Source organism: Theobroma cacao, chromosome 5, assembly GCF_053813885.1.
Source record: "Theobroma cacao isolate CCN51 chromosome 5, ASM5381388v1, whole genome shotgun sequence".
In the NCBI taxonomy this organism is placed as follows: domain Eukaryota; kingdom Viridiplantae; phylum Streptophyta; class Magnoliopsida; order Malvales; family Malvaceae; genus Theobroma; species Theobroma cacao.
This window is the reverse complement of record NC_142643.1, coordinates 38,043,190-38,058,026: the sequence shown is the minus strand read 5'-3', so window position 1 is coordinate 38,058,026 and position 14,837 is coordinate 38,043,190. Positions and strand designations below refer to the sequence as shown.

Below are 14,837 nucleotides of genomic sequence, written 5' to 3'. Positions count from 1 at the left end.
TTCCCTATTAAATTTCAGAAATAAATAATAACTAATGAAATATTTGCAAGAACTAAATATCACTAACAAATAAAAATAAAGGTTTTACAAAACATTAATTAATAAAAATTATAAATTGATATCCTAAACCACAGTAATTAATAAAGTCTTTGATTTCAATTACTAGAAGTTTCAGGCTATGTGCCAACAATTTACTGAGAAAGAAATTGCAGTATGCCTCAAGCCAGTCAGCCACCCTACCTTCCACCCCAAATCTCTAATAAATAATAACCAGAGAGAGGGGTCAATACAATATATAACAATTGTTTGTCCTTAGCTGTGGTACATGGCAAAATTGTAATCAGAACCCAAAGGTTCCATATCCAAGGTGAATAGAGCTTCCCAAAGTTTTGCTTACTAGTTGTTAGTCAGTATTAGATTAACTATACCTACATTTTCACCAAAACCAGGCCTTCATCCATGTTTTCCATTCGCCCTGCCTGTGTTCAGCTTTGATATCTTTTTCATGTAATCAGAACTACATCTATGGTAGAGCCAGAATTAGCATCAAGCGTCTGCAGGTGCGTGTCGCATAGCACACAAAAAATTTTGGAGAAGAGAGAGCCAATGGTGCTTGTTAAGCCCCCTTAGTTTTGTGGATAACATAACCCAATAATACTGGAATTCCAAGGCTATACACCGGAAAATGAAGTAATGGATTCATCTCATAAGCTTTCATAAGGGCTCTGCAATTCTGTAAGAAAAGCAACACATTCAAGTAAGAGATAGGTATAAGGGAAAATAATGGATCTTGCATAACTTTTGCATTAACAGATAGGGGAAAGGAAAAAGGCAAAAGATACTTAGAGCCTCAGAACTTCAGACAGTGGCAGTTGCCAGATTTTAAAGATTCACTACCAAAATTCAAAAAATCAATACATCTTAATTCCCACATTAATTTTAACATAGTGTCATTAGTGAGTTCTATGAACTTAAAAATATTAGCGGACTAGAAGATTTAAATGCTTAGCCAACTAAATTATTGGCTGCAATCTTTCAAATCATAGAATGAAACATATAATACCAAGAGTTACTACTATCCTTTGTAGAAAAGCAATCAAAGTCCATGTGATTCATTCCCACCAATTTCTAGACGAGACAATACTAAGAGGAGGAGCCAATGTGCATCAAGTACCTCAACATCCACTTTGTTCCAAATAAACTAATACGAGTTAGAAGATTTACCTTGAAATGCTTCCAACAGATTGCCAAGCAAAGAACCAAAAGGATTGACCGCATCCAACGCCCATCAAAATGGAATTTTGATCTTCTATTGCCTCGGGAATCATACCTAAGAGATCTCTTATTCAGTCTACTGTAGTCATCTGCTTTCTTTCCTGAAATTGATAGAAAATTATCTCTATGGACAGCTCTCTCAGCTGCCAGAGCTCCCGCGAAGAAAATAGCTGGTAAAACCACAAAGATGAGATGAGGAAGAACAACTACCATGATATCGGGAGATCCAATATAATCATTTCTCTTATTATTGGAGGATTTCACCACCCAGCCCATGTATGTCATGTATCCCCTATCTCCACCATCAGTGAAAACTTGTCCCACGAACCAGGGAAATAAAACAAGGTAGAATAAGTATCCCAGGAAACCAAACCATGCTATAGGAACCCTGCAGAGCTCTTGCAGAACCCATGCTATGCCATTTATGAGGCCTTTTGCAGCGAGAAAATTCTTGTAAGTGTGTTGTTTCCTTGAAAATATGAGAAAAGCTCTTGGGATAAGAAGAAGTAAGAGTAGAAAGTACATAGTCAACCAAAGAATTGGGTAATACAAGGCCGCCCATTGACAACCCATGACAAAAAACTCCTTCCAAGTCCACAATACCTTAGCATGAAGCCCATTTACAGAAAACGGTCTTAGTTCAGTTAAAGTTGTTCGGCCCATGATGTCGGTTGCTTCTATTTGCAGCCAGAATCTATCTGCAGAGGGGTCTTCAAATGCTTTATAATTCCAAGGAACTGAGTAAAGATCTCCCCTAGAGGATCTATCTACATGCTTGGTCATTGTTGCCTCCATAACATTATCAAGATTTCCATATCTTGAATCATAGATTTTAGCCACAACTGACACAACTGGGGAAACAGAAAACACAAGAGCTCTCACTGTCTCATAAGATGAAGGAAGCATATGTTCACATTCATACTCGTTGTGAGATGAAGATGTTGACATGAAACGTGAGTCAAGTGGAAATGTGGGTATTATAATAGTCTTTTTGGACCCTGACTTAAAGTCTATACCAGCAAATGAAACATGACCTCTATCAATGGCCAAGATTCTCATGGCTCTACTCTTCCTCCAGTCACCCATCTCCCATTCCCAAAATTCTTCAACCGGTGGGGCTCCAAATGAACAATTCTTAATGCCTTCTGAAGGTATTTGATGTACATTAAACTGGAAAAACTTCTGTGAAGACAGTAAAAGATGATTTGACAAGTGGTGCCTCTTTAAGTTCTTTCCAAATCCTGAATGAAGATGCCCACATATATATGCTGAAAGGGAATGCTTGAGGAAAATATCTTTCAGGGTCCTTCCAGATTGTGAGGATGCTGAAAATGAAAGAGGGAAATGCCCAAAAGTTATCTTGTTCACTGGTTTAGCTGATTGAGAATCCCATTGTGCTAGCTCCAAATCTATTTCAGTCAATAGTTGGTCAGTTGGATGCCCAAAAAGATTAGTTGGGCCTCGTAAACCGACAGACATTGTGCTGTCCAACCCCACGAACAGATATTTTTGCTCACCAGCCTGGTGATGGTACAAACAAATAAGATAAATAACCAAAAACTTTCCTATGATTAAAATCTTAAGAATGGACAAACACGCCTTTGTGCCTATGCCATAACAATTCATAATTGAAGTTTTCAATTTGGCAAGAGATTCTGAACCCATGATCATTCATATCTTTGCATCATGAGAGACATAAAGAGAACATTAGAGTTCATTGCACTTTCCTCATGGAGTTATTAACTAATTATCTACAGATGAGTGAAGCAAAACATACAAAGCAATGGACTACTTCGAATATTTGCATAATATGAAAGCCAGCAATAGTAATATTTCCATGAATTTGAAATTCAACCATTAATGCCAAAAGATAGCTACAGGAAAAAAAAACAAAAAAACCAATTACTCAGGCTGCATAAAAGTCTGAATAAAATTTGCAGAAAATGAGTTTATGGGAACAAATGAGACTTTTATGTTTCCTGTTAACATCTACCTTTCTGTTTCCAGCTAAACCCAAAAATAATAGATAATTAAGATAGAGAGAGAGAGAGAGAGAGAAGGGACCTGAAGAGTGATGCTATTTACATGTCCGCTTCTTCCCAATTGCCCATTGATGCTATACTTTGAGTAGAAATCAAATGAACCACCAACCACTGGCACACCAAAATTATCATGATTCCCTCTAAGATCATAGAAGATGCTCTTATCAAGTCCACTCCTTTTCACAACATCCTCCATTATATTCTTGTATTCCACCCATTCCTCTTCATTCTGCCTCATTACTAGCAAATCCTTGCTTTTCCCATCTGTCGATTGAAGACATATTATTTAAGATGAATCAACCAGTGTGATCACTAATAAAGGTGGTGCATAACACCATAACGATACATACCAAACAAATATATTGTGGACTCTTGTCATATTGCAATAAGTCATAATCTTGATGACTTCAGGAACAAGAACTATAGCCAGGCAAGGCAGAGTTAAGGAATTTACCATCCTAGACACCTTGGATGCATTTGTGACCTTAAGTTGTTACACTAGCAGGATCTTATGAGAATAGACAAAAGGGACTTGAAAAAGTTGGAATGTGTTTGAAATTAAAAGGATAAAGAAATGCCTACATTATCCAAGTTTCAGGCTCTGTGCCCTTTTGATACTCAATGCCAGTGGGAATAAACAATAGAAACCAAATTACTATTTCAAAAAAGAAGTAATATGGTTGCCATTTCTTTTTCTCTTTTTTAAGAACGTCATATAAATTCCTTCAAATGCGTAAAAATAGAAAAATTTACCACTGATAGCCCGTGGATTTTCTTCTGCTCTCAGGTTTTCAGTCCAGGTGAGAAGATGACACTAAGATGAAAGTAGATAGACATAACAAGCACACTAGAGCACAGACCATTGTGGCACATTGTTATGCCTTTGCAGCAACATTCTGACTAAACTATTGCCTTAACAAGCATCAACATCTATCATATGGAAAATTATAATCAGAGTTGGAAGCTCATAGATGCACATAGAATTTCTAAACAGAACATTTAATTAACTGGATAAATTAGAACAGTTAAATCAAGCTAACACATAATTTCCCCAACCACAATATGCAGTAACAGGCTCTTTACCAAATCCTACCCGCATCCAAGCAAAGTTAACAAATAGCCTACTGATACAAAGCCATTGAATTTATAGACTGATATTATGAACAAGAACATCCATAAAAATTCAATTTTAAACAAAAATTATTAAGGACGACCTGCATATAATTTCCTTCCCCATTTCAAACCCAAAGTCAGCCATAACAAAGGAAAACCTTCCATACAAACAAAAAATTCAACACAAACCCAAAATTCAGGATCATGATTTCTCATAAAACAAAGGCTCAAGCATGAAATATTCACCCATCGAGCCAAAATCATCAAAGTTAAAAGAAAAGAAGAAGGTAAACGAAACATAAATTTAGACCTGTGAGATCACCAGTGATGAGGACAAGAGATGGGTTGATCATGGAAAGAGCAGGAGGCAGAAGGGTCTTAAAGTCAAAGGCTCTGTCAGGATGGTGAACACTGAAATGGAGATCAGAGAGCTGAACCACCCATACCACTGATTCTGGACCACCTTTTACATCAATGACTGTTCTATGAGGAGAAAATGAGGATGTTTGGTCTTGTTGTTGAGCATGATAAGTGGGTACTTTCAGGCATAACAAAAACAGAAGGAAAATCAAAACGAGAATGCCCATGTTCCCAACTATCATTTGTTTTTCTCAGAAATGGTGGTCTTGCTTTGGTTTGGACTTTGGACCCTTTGGTTCCCTCTTCAATGAACTAGCTTTATGGATGTCGCTGGCAAAGTCGTCTGTCAAACAAAAATTATATAAAAAAAATCCACCTCCATTTTTGTGTTTCAATTTTCAATGACATATTATGTTTTTTTTCATTTCAATTAGTATTTTTAATTTTATCAAAAAATTATAAAAATCCTTAAAATAAATAAATTAAATAACTTTATATTACAATTATTTTTATTAACATAAGACTAAAGCCTCCAAGTCGGGCTCTGCTCCATTTATGGGCACCTCTATGATAAGATATTGTTTTGTAATTTACTCTGATCCTTATTATTTGACCCTTTAATTTTCTTTATTATTTTTTTTAGTTTTGCAATTAATTTTTTCGAACTTCTCATTTGATTCTTGAGTTCTTTTATTTATAAAAAAAAAAAATTCTCCAATACTTTTTTATGTATTTAGTATATCCAATTTCTTAATTTTTAATGTACTTTTTTTATATAATTATTTTGACACTTTCAATATATATTTTGAATTTTGCTTTCATGTGATTTCTTTTTTTATTTTTTCTATGTCACTTTAGTTTTTTCAATTACAATTTTGGACATGATCAAAGGAAATCTATTTTTTTTTATCAAAAACATAAACTAATTGCTAATTTTATCCTCTTATTTTGAAAAATTGAACATAATTATATTTATTGTGAATATTATTTGAGTAACACTAAATATAATAATATGAAAACATTTATGTCAATTATGTTTAAACCTTTTTTCTGAAAAGTATGTTTAAACTTATTTATTTATTTTAGATATTATTTCATTAGGTATAATATTTGAAAAAACTCCTAAATTATTCAAAAAAATTTAAATAAGCTTTTATTATATTACTTTTGATCAAAACTTATATATTTTTTAAGTTGGATAAAATAGATCTTTCTTATAAATAGTTGACTAATCATCATTAGTTAAAATACTACTTGTTATTTTTATACTAATGTGATGTTGATGTAAAAAGTAAAAATGACATATAATCGTATTATCATGTCACATTAATATGATATATTATCATTTTTTAAGATATATCAACAAACCACATATCACCACGTGAAATAGAAAGACAAGTAACATTTTAATTAATAATTAGTCAATTATTAATTATAAAAATTTATTTAACTCAAAAAAAATATAAAGATTTAATTGAAAATAATAAAAAATAGTTTATTTGGATTTTTTTAAATGATATAAAAATTTTTTAGATATTATGTCACTATTATTTAATTATTTATTAACTTATTTTTGCTAAAAAACATTAAATTGATGTATTTTGACTCTAGCTATCCTTGCTATGAAATAATAATCCTATTGTGTAAAAATTAAAAATAAAAATATAATAAATAAAGGACATGACATGAGTATGATATGCTTATACATAAATTAATTTATTTAAATATAAAAAATAAGTTATTTTATGGTTAAAGTACTTATTTAATCTTTGTACTTTGATGTTTTCTTCAATTTAATTATTCTACTTAAAATCGTGATAATTTAATTTATTGATTTTGAAAATTACTTCAATTTTGTCCATTCAATATTTTCAGTCAAAATTAACTGTTATAGTGCTTACGTCAGTACTGACGTGGCATGTGAGGTGAATTCAAGTAGTTAATATAACACTAACATGTCAGCATGTCAACACCTACGTGGTACCAAATGCTGACACGGTATGTGAAATGGGTTTGGGGTTGCTAACGTGGTATAAAAGATGCTTGTATAATTAGAGTTCTTAAAAGTATAAGAAGACTCTAAAACAACGTAGTAAAGAAAAAAAAAAAAAACAAGATATAATCAAAAATAAAAGCTTAAGCTTGATGGTAAGGGTTTGGTGTACTTATTGGAGAAGAAGGAAGAGAAGAAGAGGGTGAAGTGGTGTATCATAATATCCATTTGAATGAGTGAAGTGGTAGCCTACGTCAGCATCATAACGTCCATTTGAACGAAAAATGTTGGAGAAGAAAAGAGTGAAGTGGTAGCCCACATCAGTATCGTAACGTCCATTTAAGTGAGTGAAGTGGTAGCGAGCTAGTAGCATACATCAATACTGTAACGTCCATTAGAATGGAAAAATGTTGAAAGAATTAAATTATCGTGATTTTAAATAAATAGATTAAATTGAAAAAAATGTTTAAGTACAAGAATTAAATGAAAACTTTAATTGTAATTTTATATATTTTGAATATTAATAATTCAATAAATAAGTTTAAATGCTCATTCAGATGAAATATGTTAGAGAATTAAATTGTCGTGACATTAAGTAGAAGAACTAAATTAAAGAAAACACCTAACTATATGAACTAAATGAGTACTTTAACCATTATTTTATACATTTTAAATATTAATAATTCAATAAATAAGTTTAAATGACTTGCTAATATATGTAAATAAAGTGCATTAAGAAAGATGGCTTCCAAAAAGGGAGTTTCCTGTTTCGGTTTGGTTTGTATTAAGTATTGGATTGATTAAATATTTATTAATGTGTTAAACTAGTAAGACGAGTCAACCTGCAACATGAATATTTTCATGTTAAAATACAGATACGATTATACAAAATATTTGTCATCCTCGTGTCCAAAATTGTTGTGGGTTGAAAACAAACCCGCTTCCCCATCACTTTTTCGTGGGTTTGATATTGGGCCGGGGACCCGAATCCATGCTAGCCCCCAAGAAAATATGATGTCCATTTTCCTTTTGGTCATTCAAAACCTCTCTTCTGTTGCCGAGAGGCTCCCCTGACCGCTCTCCGCTTCTCTCTGCTGACAAACTACGAAGTCTCAACACGTATAGAGATTGAAGGTTTGGGTTTCAAGTTAATTTCATTTTGCTTTACTCGATTGAATTTCTAGGATTAATTATGCAGTCATTTCTGTCATTACAAATTCAGTATGTTTTCTTTCTCCTCTTCATGCAATTTCAACTTTGGGAATCTTAAGAATGCCCACCAAGATGTTATTAGGCTCGTTGTGCTGTGCCTACCAATGGAAGGAACTTTGTATTTTTGTTTCGCTATAGTAAGCTGATAGGCTTTGTTTTTGGATGTTTATAATAGGAGTGTATTGAGCACTTGTTCAATGCCTTTCTCGAGACCGGCTGATGTTATTTGAAACGTGTCTTGTGCCAACTATGGTGATCTTAGTGATTCGTAACATGTTTTTAGCAACGGAGTTCTATGAATTTTGTTTCTTTATATGATTATGGTGACGACTTTGAAATTCCAGAATGACTACATTGCCTTGCTTCCTTGTAGTTGGTGTAATTTTCTTTACTTTTGCCTTTGCCTTGCTTTTGAATTTATTATGCGTCACTGTTTATCCTATCAGCTTGAACAACTCAGTACTTCCTTCTTCATTTTGACTGCCCATTAATTCTTAATATTTGTAACTTGCCACTCTAGAGACAAGTTTTTCTTAAGTAGTATATTTGGAAGTCATGTATGAATAAAAGTTTTCGGTGGTCCAATGATGCATAAGATTTAACATTTCGGTAGAGATTGTGATCTCTCTGGTGCAGCATGGGTTTTTTAGGAATAGCCTGGTGATTGCCAATTTTGAAAGCACTAAAGTTTTCACACTCATCGAGGTTGGAGATATGAAGTTAATGGCAGAAAAGATTTGATGTTTTAAGCTTTAACACACTGAGTCTACAGTTTCTCTGTTTGCAGTTTATGGCCTGTCAAGTGGGAAGAATGTATCTTCAGGCAGGTTTGTCAATATTGGAGAATGAAGTCCTTGAAAGTTCATGTATGACCCTTGCGACTTGTGCAATACAGAGGTGGATCATTGAGCCTAGTATATGTGGACAAGCTTCAAAGATTGGCTTAAAGTCTGCACTGTTTCCCAAAAAGAGGTATAGTTTGAACTTTATCAAAATTTTGAGCTGCTGAAGGGTTTCTATGGTCAGAAAGGCCATGATCATGAAAGCTTCAGGTAATAGTACTAGCTAGCAAGATATCTCTCTTTGTGATGTTACATTATTGTTAACTCAACTATGACCTATTCCATTAATGTAGAAGTAGACTTGAATTTAGATATGTACTTTAATTAAAAATAGAACTGGCTTCTGACTTAGATGCTGTTAGCTGATGTTCTGATTGTTCCCTGGTTATCTGAATTATTGTTAGATGCCCTTTTGAACAAGTCATTTGTTTTTCTCCCCTTGAAACAGTTTTTCAACAAGAAAAAGACATGGTTGGAAAATAGCCTTTGCCTTAGACACTGGTGGGGTTTCTGGAGATGGTGGAGAAGATAGTCTCAACAGTGACAGCTCTAATCTTGGTGGTACTCGACTGGGCAGGATAGTAAGTGCAGGCAGCAGACAGCTATTAGAGAAGCTGAACTCAGCAAGAAAGAACTTCCCCATGAAGGTATTTCTCCTTCTGTTGGGTTTCTACACGGCAAATGCATTGGCAACTATTCTTGGCCAGACAGGTGATTGGGATGTATTAGTTGCCGGGGTTGTTGTTGCTGCCATTGAGGGGATTGGCATGCTTATGTACAGAAAGCCTCCTTCTTTAAAGACTGGAAGATTGCAGTCGTTTGTGGTAATGGTTAACTATTGGAAAGCTGGTGTGTGCTTAGGTCTTTTTGTGGATGCTTTCAAATTAGGTAGTTAAAGATGAACTTCCATATCCTCTTCTGATAGGGTTGGGGGTTCTTTTTCAATGTATTCTGCATCTCTTATAACAGCCCAGGTTCAATTGATAGATGTGCAATTAGGTGAGAAATGTATCATAACTGTTGTCAATGTAATGTGCAAATAAATTTTTTTCGATCTTTCTCTTTCCCAGTTGAACCAAGAAACCATGCATTTCTTTTCTGCCTCGACGTCCCTGCTTCTCCCTTCTCCGTTTGTTTTTGCCCTTGAAGGGATATTTTGATGATTGTGACTGAATTGCGGCAAGCAGATTCAATAGAGACATGTTCAATTGTTATTGTGTTTTTATAGAGATGTTAAATCGTTATCATGTTTTTGTCGCCTATTGTATTTTCATAGACATTCAGGTAGATGTAACAAATGTGGCTTCCGACTTTCCATCAATAGCGTCTTGTGACCGCTAAGTTTTATTTGAGGTATATTGTTTGCTACATTCATACAAGGGCAGGCCCTTTTTACTGTTGTACTTAATAGGGGTTTGTATAACTGTCATGGCATGGTAAGTTTGGAAAACAGTTGTGCTGCTGTAATTCTCATCGAAAATTAACATTATTGTCTTATCTGTCAAAACAAGAAGTGAACATATGCAGTGGAAACAACCATTGATAATCACAGCCTTACAGGAACAAATTTAATAAGATAAAACAGAGCAGGAAGTGGAACAAAAATGCATTCACTCATCATCTCTGACATTTACTTCTCTATATTCTTTTGTGCCTTTCAAGAAACATTCTTTAAACAATTGAGGATCTAAGATGTTGAAATCTTTTGTTTGCTCTGATACAAATGTGTTTTGGTCTTTCCTTACCTTCTTCCTACAATGCATCTTTGGTTAAAGATGTGCATTGACCTTCAATCCCTGTACGTGAGATCAAACTGTTTGACGCACGGTTAGCTCTAGGGAGAAACCTGCCAAACACTGAATAGAATCGTGCAAGTCTACACTACATCAACAGACAAGAATGCGTTGTCCCGACAAGCACACACCTACAATGGCATTGCAGCTAAGAATTATGCAATCATTTCATTTGGCATTTCACCAGCGAGCCAGAAATGTTTGCTAATCTAGTTGATGAGTACTTTGACCACACAGACACTAAAAACTTTAATCTTTTTTAGAGGAAAATGCATGAAAACCAAGAATGCTCTCCAGTTTGCTCCATGAAGGAGAGAAATCAAAATGTCTTTTTGAAAATTCAACCACTAGAATTTACATCTATTTTTCAGATGTTTTGTGCTACAATATTTTGCTTGTTCTTTCGTATTTTAGATTTGCACACAATGCACTGAAAAGCTTTACTTGATAGCCAAAGGAAGTAGACTTTCTGAGTATAGAAAATTAAATCAAGCTAATTATTTTCCTCAATGAGTAAAATTTACAAAACTAATATACAAGGTTGGGCTCTTGGGAACTGCAAAACAAGAAACTGGACGTAGAATTAATCTATTGAACATGCTTTACGTAATAAAATATACCTTTCAGCATGGAACAAAAGCCCAAAGGAATATGCACATTTTGCATTGCAATAGCAAAAGTACCTGAGGTTCAGAAGGTTAGACCCTCCAGCTTCAATATTGTTCACACTATCTATTTTTCCCTTCAGATTCAATCTTATTCACGCTATCTACTATGTACTGGATCCTTTTTGATAGGCCCTGTGTGTGCTCATCAATGTGATTGAATAGAAGGTCTATGAATCTTCTAAGTGAAGCGGAGCGCTTTCTTTCAATCAGAAGCTGTTGAGTTAGTTCTTGAACTCTCTTGTCTTCATTCTACAGGACAACAAATAGGAGAAGCAAAAACCATATGAGCAACTTAGTTGATTAATAAGGCCTAATGTTTACTTGGCCTGATTGTACAGTTTAGCATGGTCTCTAATCAAATCATATGTCCTAAAGCAATTTGTAACATTACATGTATGTCGGTATGTATGCGCATGCATAACAGTGGACGAAAAAACTCGTCTTTTTAAACTAGCATCAGATAGCATGGACTTCTTACACATTTGATAACAAGTCCTCTAACTTTGATGAAAATTTATGTGACCTTAAAATTTGGAGTATAAGGAAATTTTATCCACAGTGTATAAGTTTGCAGAAAAAGTGATAAAACTTAATTCTAAATAAAATCAGAATGACAAGTGCACTTATAAGGCAAGAGATTGATGGACAAAATCCTCCTTAACTAATCCTGCACAAATATCAAAAAAGGTAGACCAAGGGATAGCCTAATTAGAAGCCAGCCTTCTCCTCTGAAATGAAGGTCCCAAGATCAAATGATGCGTGTTCAAAACTATATGGAGAAAAAAGAAAAAAGGAATTGCAAAGACATGATTCAATCCAGCAGAAATGACAGTGCAAGAATCAGACAGTTCCATTACACACCAGAACCACCGGATTAAATCACAGTAAAATATCTGAAAATGAATTTCATGTAAAAGTAATTGAAGGAACTTCAGTTCCAAATCCAATATTCAAATTCCAAATTGCATGCTATTGAGTAACCGAAAACGAATTAAGTGATTACTAGCTTGCAGTCAAAGAGGTAAACTACCTTGCCGCTGGTGATTAAGCAATTAGTGGGAAGCCTAATTAAAGTAACAAGGTTATTTTATCAAAATTTAAGGTGCTGTTGTGTTTGCTGTTTTATTTAATATGTTTTATTTTCTATTATTTTTAAATAAAAAGTGATAAGCAGTAAAGCACTTACCTATAACTCCTGATAAAGCAATAAGCAAATAACTTAAGATTCCTAGGCAGGATGGGGATTGGCATCAATAGCTCAAGTCAAGGCAATCAAAAAATTTAGCGCAAAACTGGCATTTAGGTCAGGTAAACCAAGGCTCAAGGACATCTTCAGTTAACGAAAATTAAGAGACATCTTCATTTAATTAGATAATATTTGGTTTTCTTTAGTGTCCAAACTGAATTTGATATGCGTCAAGTACCAAAAGAGAAGTAGCCATTGTAGCAAGATGCAAAAATTGAAAATCATTACATAACAAATTAAATAACAACTTTAACAAGCACTTACTGGCATTTGATTGGAGATCAATGCCTTTTGAGCCTGGCAGCCAGCCAATGGATGAGTGTGCTCCTTTACGAACTTTGTAATGACCCATTTTCCAGTACTCATTTTCCTTATAGATATCATTGCTTTGCAACCCACCCTAGTAGGTGCCCGTGACCTAACATTCTTTACATCACGCCTATAAGGCTTTCGGTAACCCTCTTTGTTACATACAAGTGCTCGAGAAACAATGGATCCATCAATTTTAGATCGATTATGATAGTTCATACGGGTTATGAAACCCATCCGCATGCCATACGCACTATAAAATGCATGTGCTGCCGCTTCATTTTCGAACTCCTGACCTACATACGGTTCATCCCCTTCAACCACAGTTAACTGAACTCCAGAAGAATTTAGAGTTATTTTATCATTTTCTTCAACCTGGGAGCCATATTGAACAGAACTTCCGGCCATTGTTCCATCATTACCAAGTTGGTACTCAAAATTAGTTGCATTATCTAACACCTCACCACGAATATCATTATCAGTTTGTTCAAGTTGAACATCATTACGAAGCTGATGCCCCTTATCAGTTGAATCATCTAACACCTCACCACGAGTAACATTATCAGTTTGTTCAAGTTGAACATCATTATCAAGTTCAGTTTCCACTGCAATATATAAGAAAAAAAAAAGCACGAAGGAATTACTTTCAATTCTTATAAGTATTAACACACTAACTGACGCAGAAAGTATGTAAGTCCATCTCCACCCTCTACAATTAACCTGAGACAAAGATTTTCTGCTTAAAATTCAGAACTTTTAAATTCATTTCAATAGGAAACTACAATCGTCAAACTAAGGTAGGTTCAAACAATTAACAGTGAATAATTTTTTTCCTTCTTTTGATAAAGTGCAGTGAACTTGGTAAATATATAATTAACATCACTTAGTGACATCATAAATACAAAAAAAAAAAAAGAACATAAAAGTTGGCAGAAACTCAACCTTTTTTATTTTATCTCATAATCTTTTCCATAAATCACATACATATCAGATCACCAAGATCACATGTTTCCACAAAATAAAGATTATAAAAGAAGGAGCTTTGAACTTAAAAAGCCCACAATTTTGATATTTAAGACAAACCCATTTCCTGATTCTAAAGACAAAATAATTACCAGCATTCAATTTTGGGTTTTGAAATTTATTCTAGAGTATTTGCAGCCACTTGGATCAATCCTTAGACTAACTTCCCTCCAAAATTCTCATTACATAAGAAACATTAATTAAAATAATGTAGGAAAAAAAACTTACTGAATTTTATGGTTTTTACAGCTGAAGATCGAAAGATCATACACTGGGCTCCACATACATGCTTGAGAGAGAGAGAGAGAGAGAGAGAGAGAATTTTTTTGTTTGGTTAATGGGAAAAAAAAAATTCGAAGGAAACAGAGAAAAGGGCAGCTCGCTGTCCGGTTAGTTACAATGCCACGTTTCAAATTATCAGAGCCGATGGTTCTGTCAATTTCCTAGGGGAACAGGAATGTGGACGGTTTAGATTGCGGGTGACAGGAATCGTCTATGATGTTCAAAGATACATTTGCCGATTCATGTGGGTCCTAAGAAGAATTTACAGAAATACAAACGAATAGTTTTTATTAACATTTATATGAAAATAATTGGATGAGTAGAAGTCTTAACTCTTAAGTTATATATATACGTGTAACACTCTCTTTTTATAGTAAAAAAGAATATTATTTTCTTTTAAATACATTAGAGAATTATTTTATTTGATTGAATATGTATCACTATATCGTGTTATAAATAAGAAAAATAATCATTAATTTGAGTTCATTGAAAGGGATCTAAAATCCAATTATTTGCCATAATTATATAAAACAAAACCCTTCTTTTTGTTGATTGAGATAAAAATTAAACAAGAAAGTCTATGTGTAAAGAGACCCAAATTAGGATTGCATATGATTGGATTTTGAAAAGTATTATTGTTTTTTAAATGTTAAATTGAATTGAACCGAATTTCATCTAT

General features: G+C 33.9%; 3 protein-coding genes across 8 annotated transcripts; 1 reads left to right on the top strand and 2 right to left on the bottom strand.

Annotated features, from left to right (window-relative positions):
* Positions 1–82: 82 nt before the first annotated feature.
* Positions 83–5,159, bottom strand: LOC18599266 (Calcineurin-like metallo-phosphoesterase superfamily protein). 3 transcript variants are annotated; one of them, XR_016026515.1, is made up of 5 exons: positions 4,741–5,159; positions 3,340–3,581; positions 1,486–2,796; positions 1,225–1,376; positions 83–733 (listed from the first exon to the last, which is right to left on the bottom strand). XR_016026515.1 is itself a non-coding variant. In XM_018120499.2 (5 exons), the coding sequence occupies exons 3-5, from the start codon at positions 3,553–3,555 to the stop codon at positions 617–619; spliced, it is 1,905 nt and encodes a 634-aa protein (XP_017975988.2). In that variant the 5' UTR covers positions 3,556–3,581; positions 4,071–4,247; positions 4,741–4,877; the 3' UTR covers positions 83–616. The 3 variants fall into 3 exon arrangements, 2 of the variants coding, with proteins under 2 accessions (XP_017975988.2, XP_017975987.2); XM_018120499.2 differs by adding an exon at positions 4,071–4,247 and having other exon boundaries at positions 1,225–2,796; positions 4,741–4,877; XM_018120498.2 differs by having other exon boundaries at positions 1,225–2,796; positions 4,741–5,153.
* Positions 5,160–7,780: 2,621 nt separating this feature from the next.
* NPQ7 (antigen receptor-like protein (DUF565)) lies at positions 7,781–9,893 on the top strand. Of its 2 annotated transcripts, none has more exons than XM_007029161.3 (3): positions 7,781–7,917; positions 8,783–8,967; positions 9,286–9,893. In XM_007029161.3, the coding sequence occupies exons 2-3, from the start codon at positions 8,786–8,788 to the stop codon at positions 9,731–9,733; spliced, it is 630 nt and encodes a 209-aa protein (XP_007029223.1). In that variant the 5' UTR covers positions 7,781–7,917; positions 8,783–8,785; the 3' UTR covers positions 9,734–9,893. The 2 variants fall into 2 exon arrangements, with proteins under 2 accessions (XP_007029223.1, XP_017976231.1); XM_018120742.2 differs by having other exon boundaries at positions 7,787–7,917; positions 8,768–8,967.
* A 690-nt stretch (positions 9,894–10,583) lies between these two features.
* On the bottom strand, positions 10,584–14,292 carry LOC18599264 (uncharacterized). Of its 3 annotated transcripts, none has more exons than XM_018120748.2 (4): positions 14,105–14,292; positions 12,809–13,458; positions 11,314–11,547; positions 10,584–10,761 (listed from the first exon to the last, which is right to left on the bottom strand). In XM_018120748.2, the coding sequence occupies exons 1-3, from the start codon at positions 14,142–14,144 to the stop codon at positions 11,359–11,361; spliced, it is 879 nt and encodes a 292-aa protein (XP_017976237.2). In that variant the 5' UTR covers positions 14,145–14,292; the 3' UTR covers positions 10,584–10,761; positions 11,314–11,358. The 3 variants fall into 3 exon arrangements, with proteins under 3 accessions (XP_017976237.2, XP_088663013.1, XP_017976238.2); XM_088806887.1 differs by having other exon boundaries at positions 10,584–10,693; XM_018120749.2 differs by having other exon boundaries at positions 10,584–10,650; positions 14,105–14,291.
* Between the last annotated feature and the right edge of the window lie 545 nt (positions 14,293–14,837).

Coding starts and splice junctions, on each gene's coding strand:
- LOC18599266 (XM_018120498.2), bottom strand. CDS start 5,032: ATGATAGTTGGGAACATGGGCATTCTCGTTTTGATTTTCCTTCTGTTT. Junction 3,582..4,740: donor CATCACTGGTGATCTCACAG/GTCTAAATTTAT, acceptor TTCAATCGACAG/ATGGGAAAAGCAAGGATTTG. Junction 2,797..3,339: donor TAAATAGCATCACTCTTCAG/GTCCCTTCTCTC, acceptor TACCATCACCAG/GCTGGTGAGCAAAAATATCT.
- NPQ7 (XM_007029161.3), top strand. CDS start 8,786: ATGGCCTGTCAAGTGGGAAGAATGTATCTTCAGGCAGGTTTGTCAATA. Junction 8,968..9,285: donor GCACTGTTTCCCAAAAAGAG/GTATAGTTTGAA, acceptor CCCTTGAAACAG/TTTTTCAACAAGAAAAAGAC.
- LOC18599264 (XM_018120748.2), bottom strand. CDS start 14,144: ATGATCTTTCGATCTTCAGCTGTAAAAACCATAAAATTCA. Junction 13,459..14,104: donor TGTAAAAACCATAAAATTCA/GTAAGTTTTTTT, acceptor TATATATTGCAG/TGGAAACTGAACTTGATAAT. Junction 11,548..12,808: donor TGATCTCCAATCAAATGCCA/GTAAGTGCTTGT, acceptor GTTGTCCTGTAG/AATGAAGACAAGAGAGTTCA.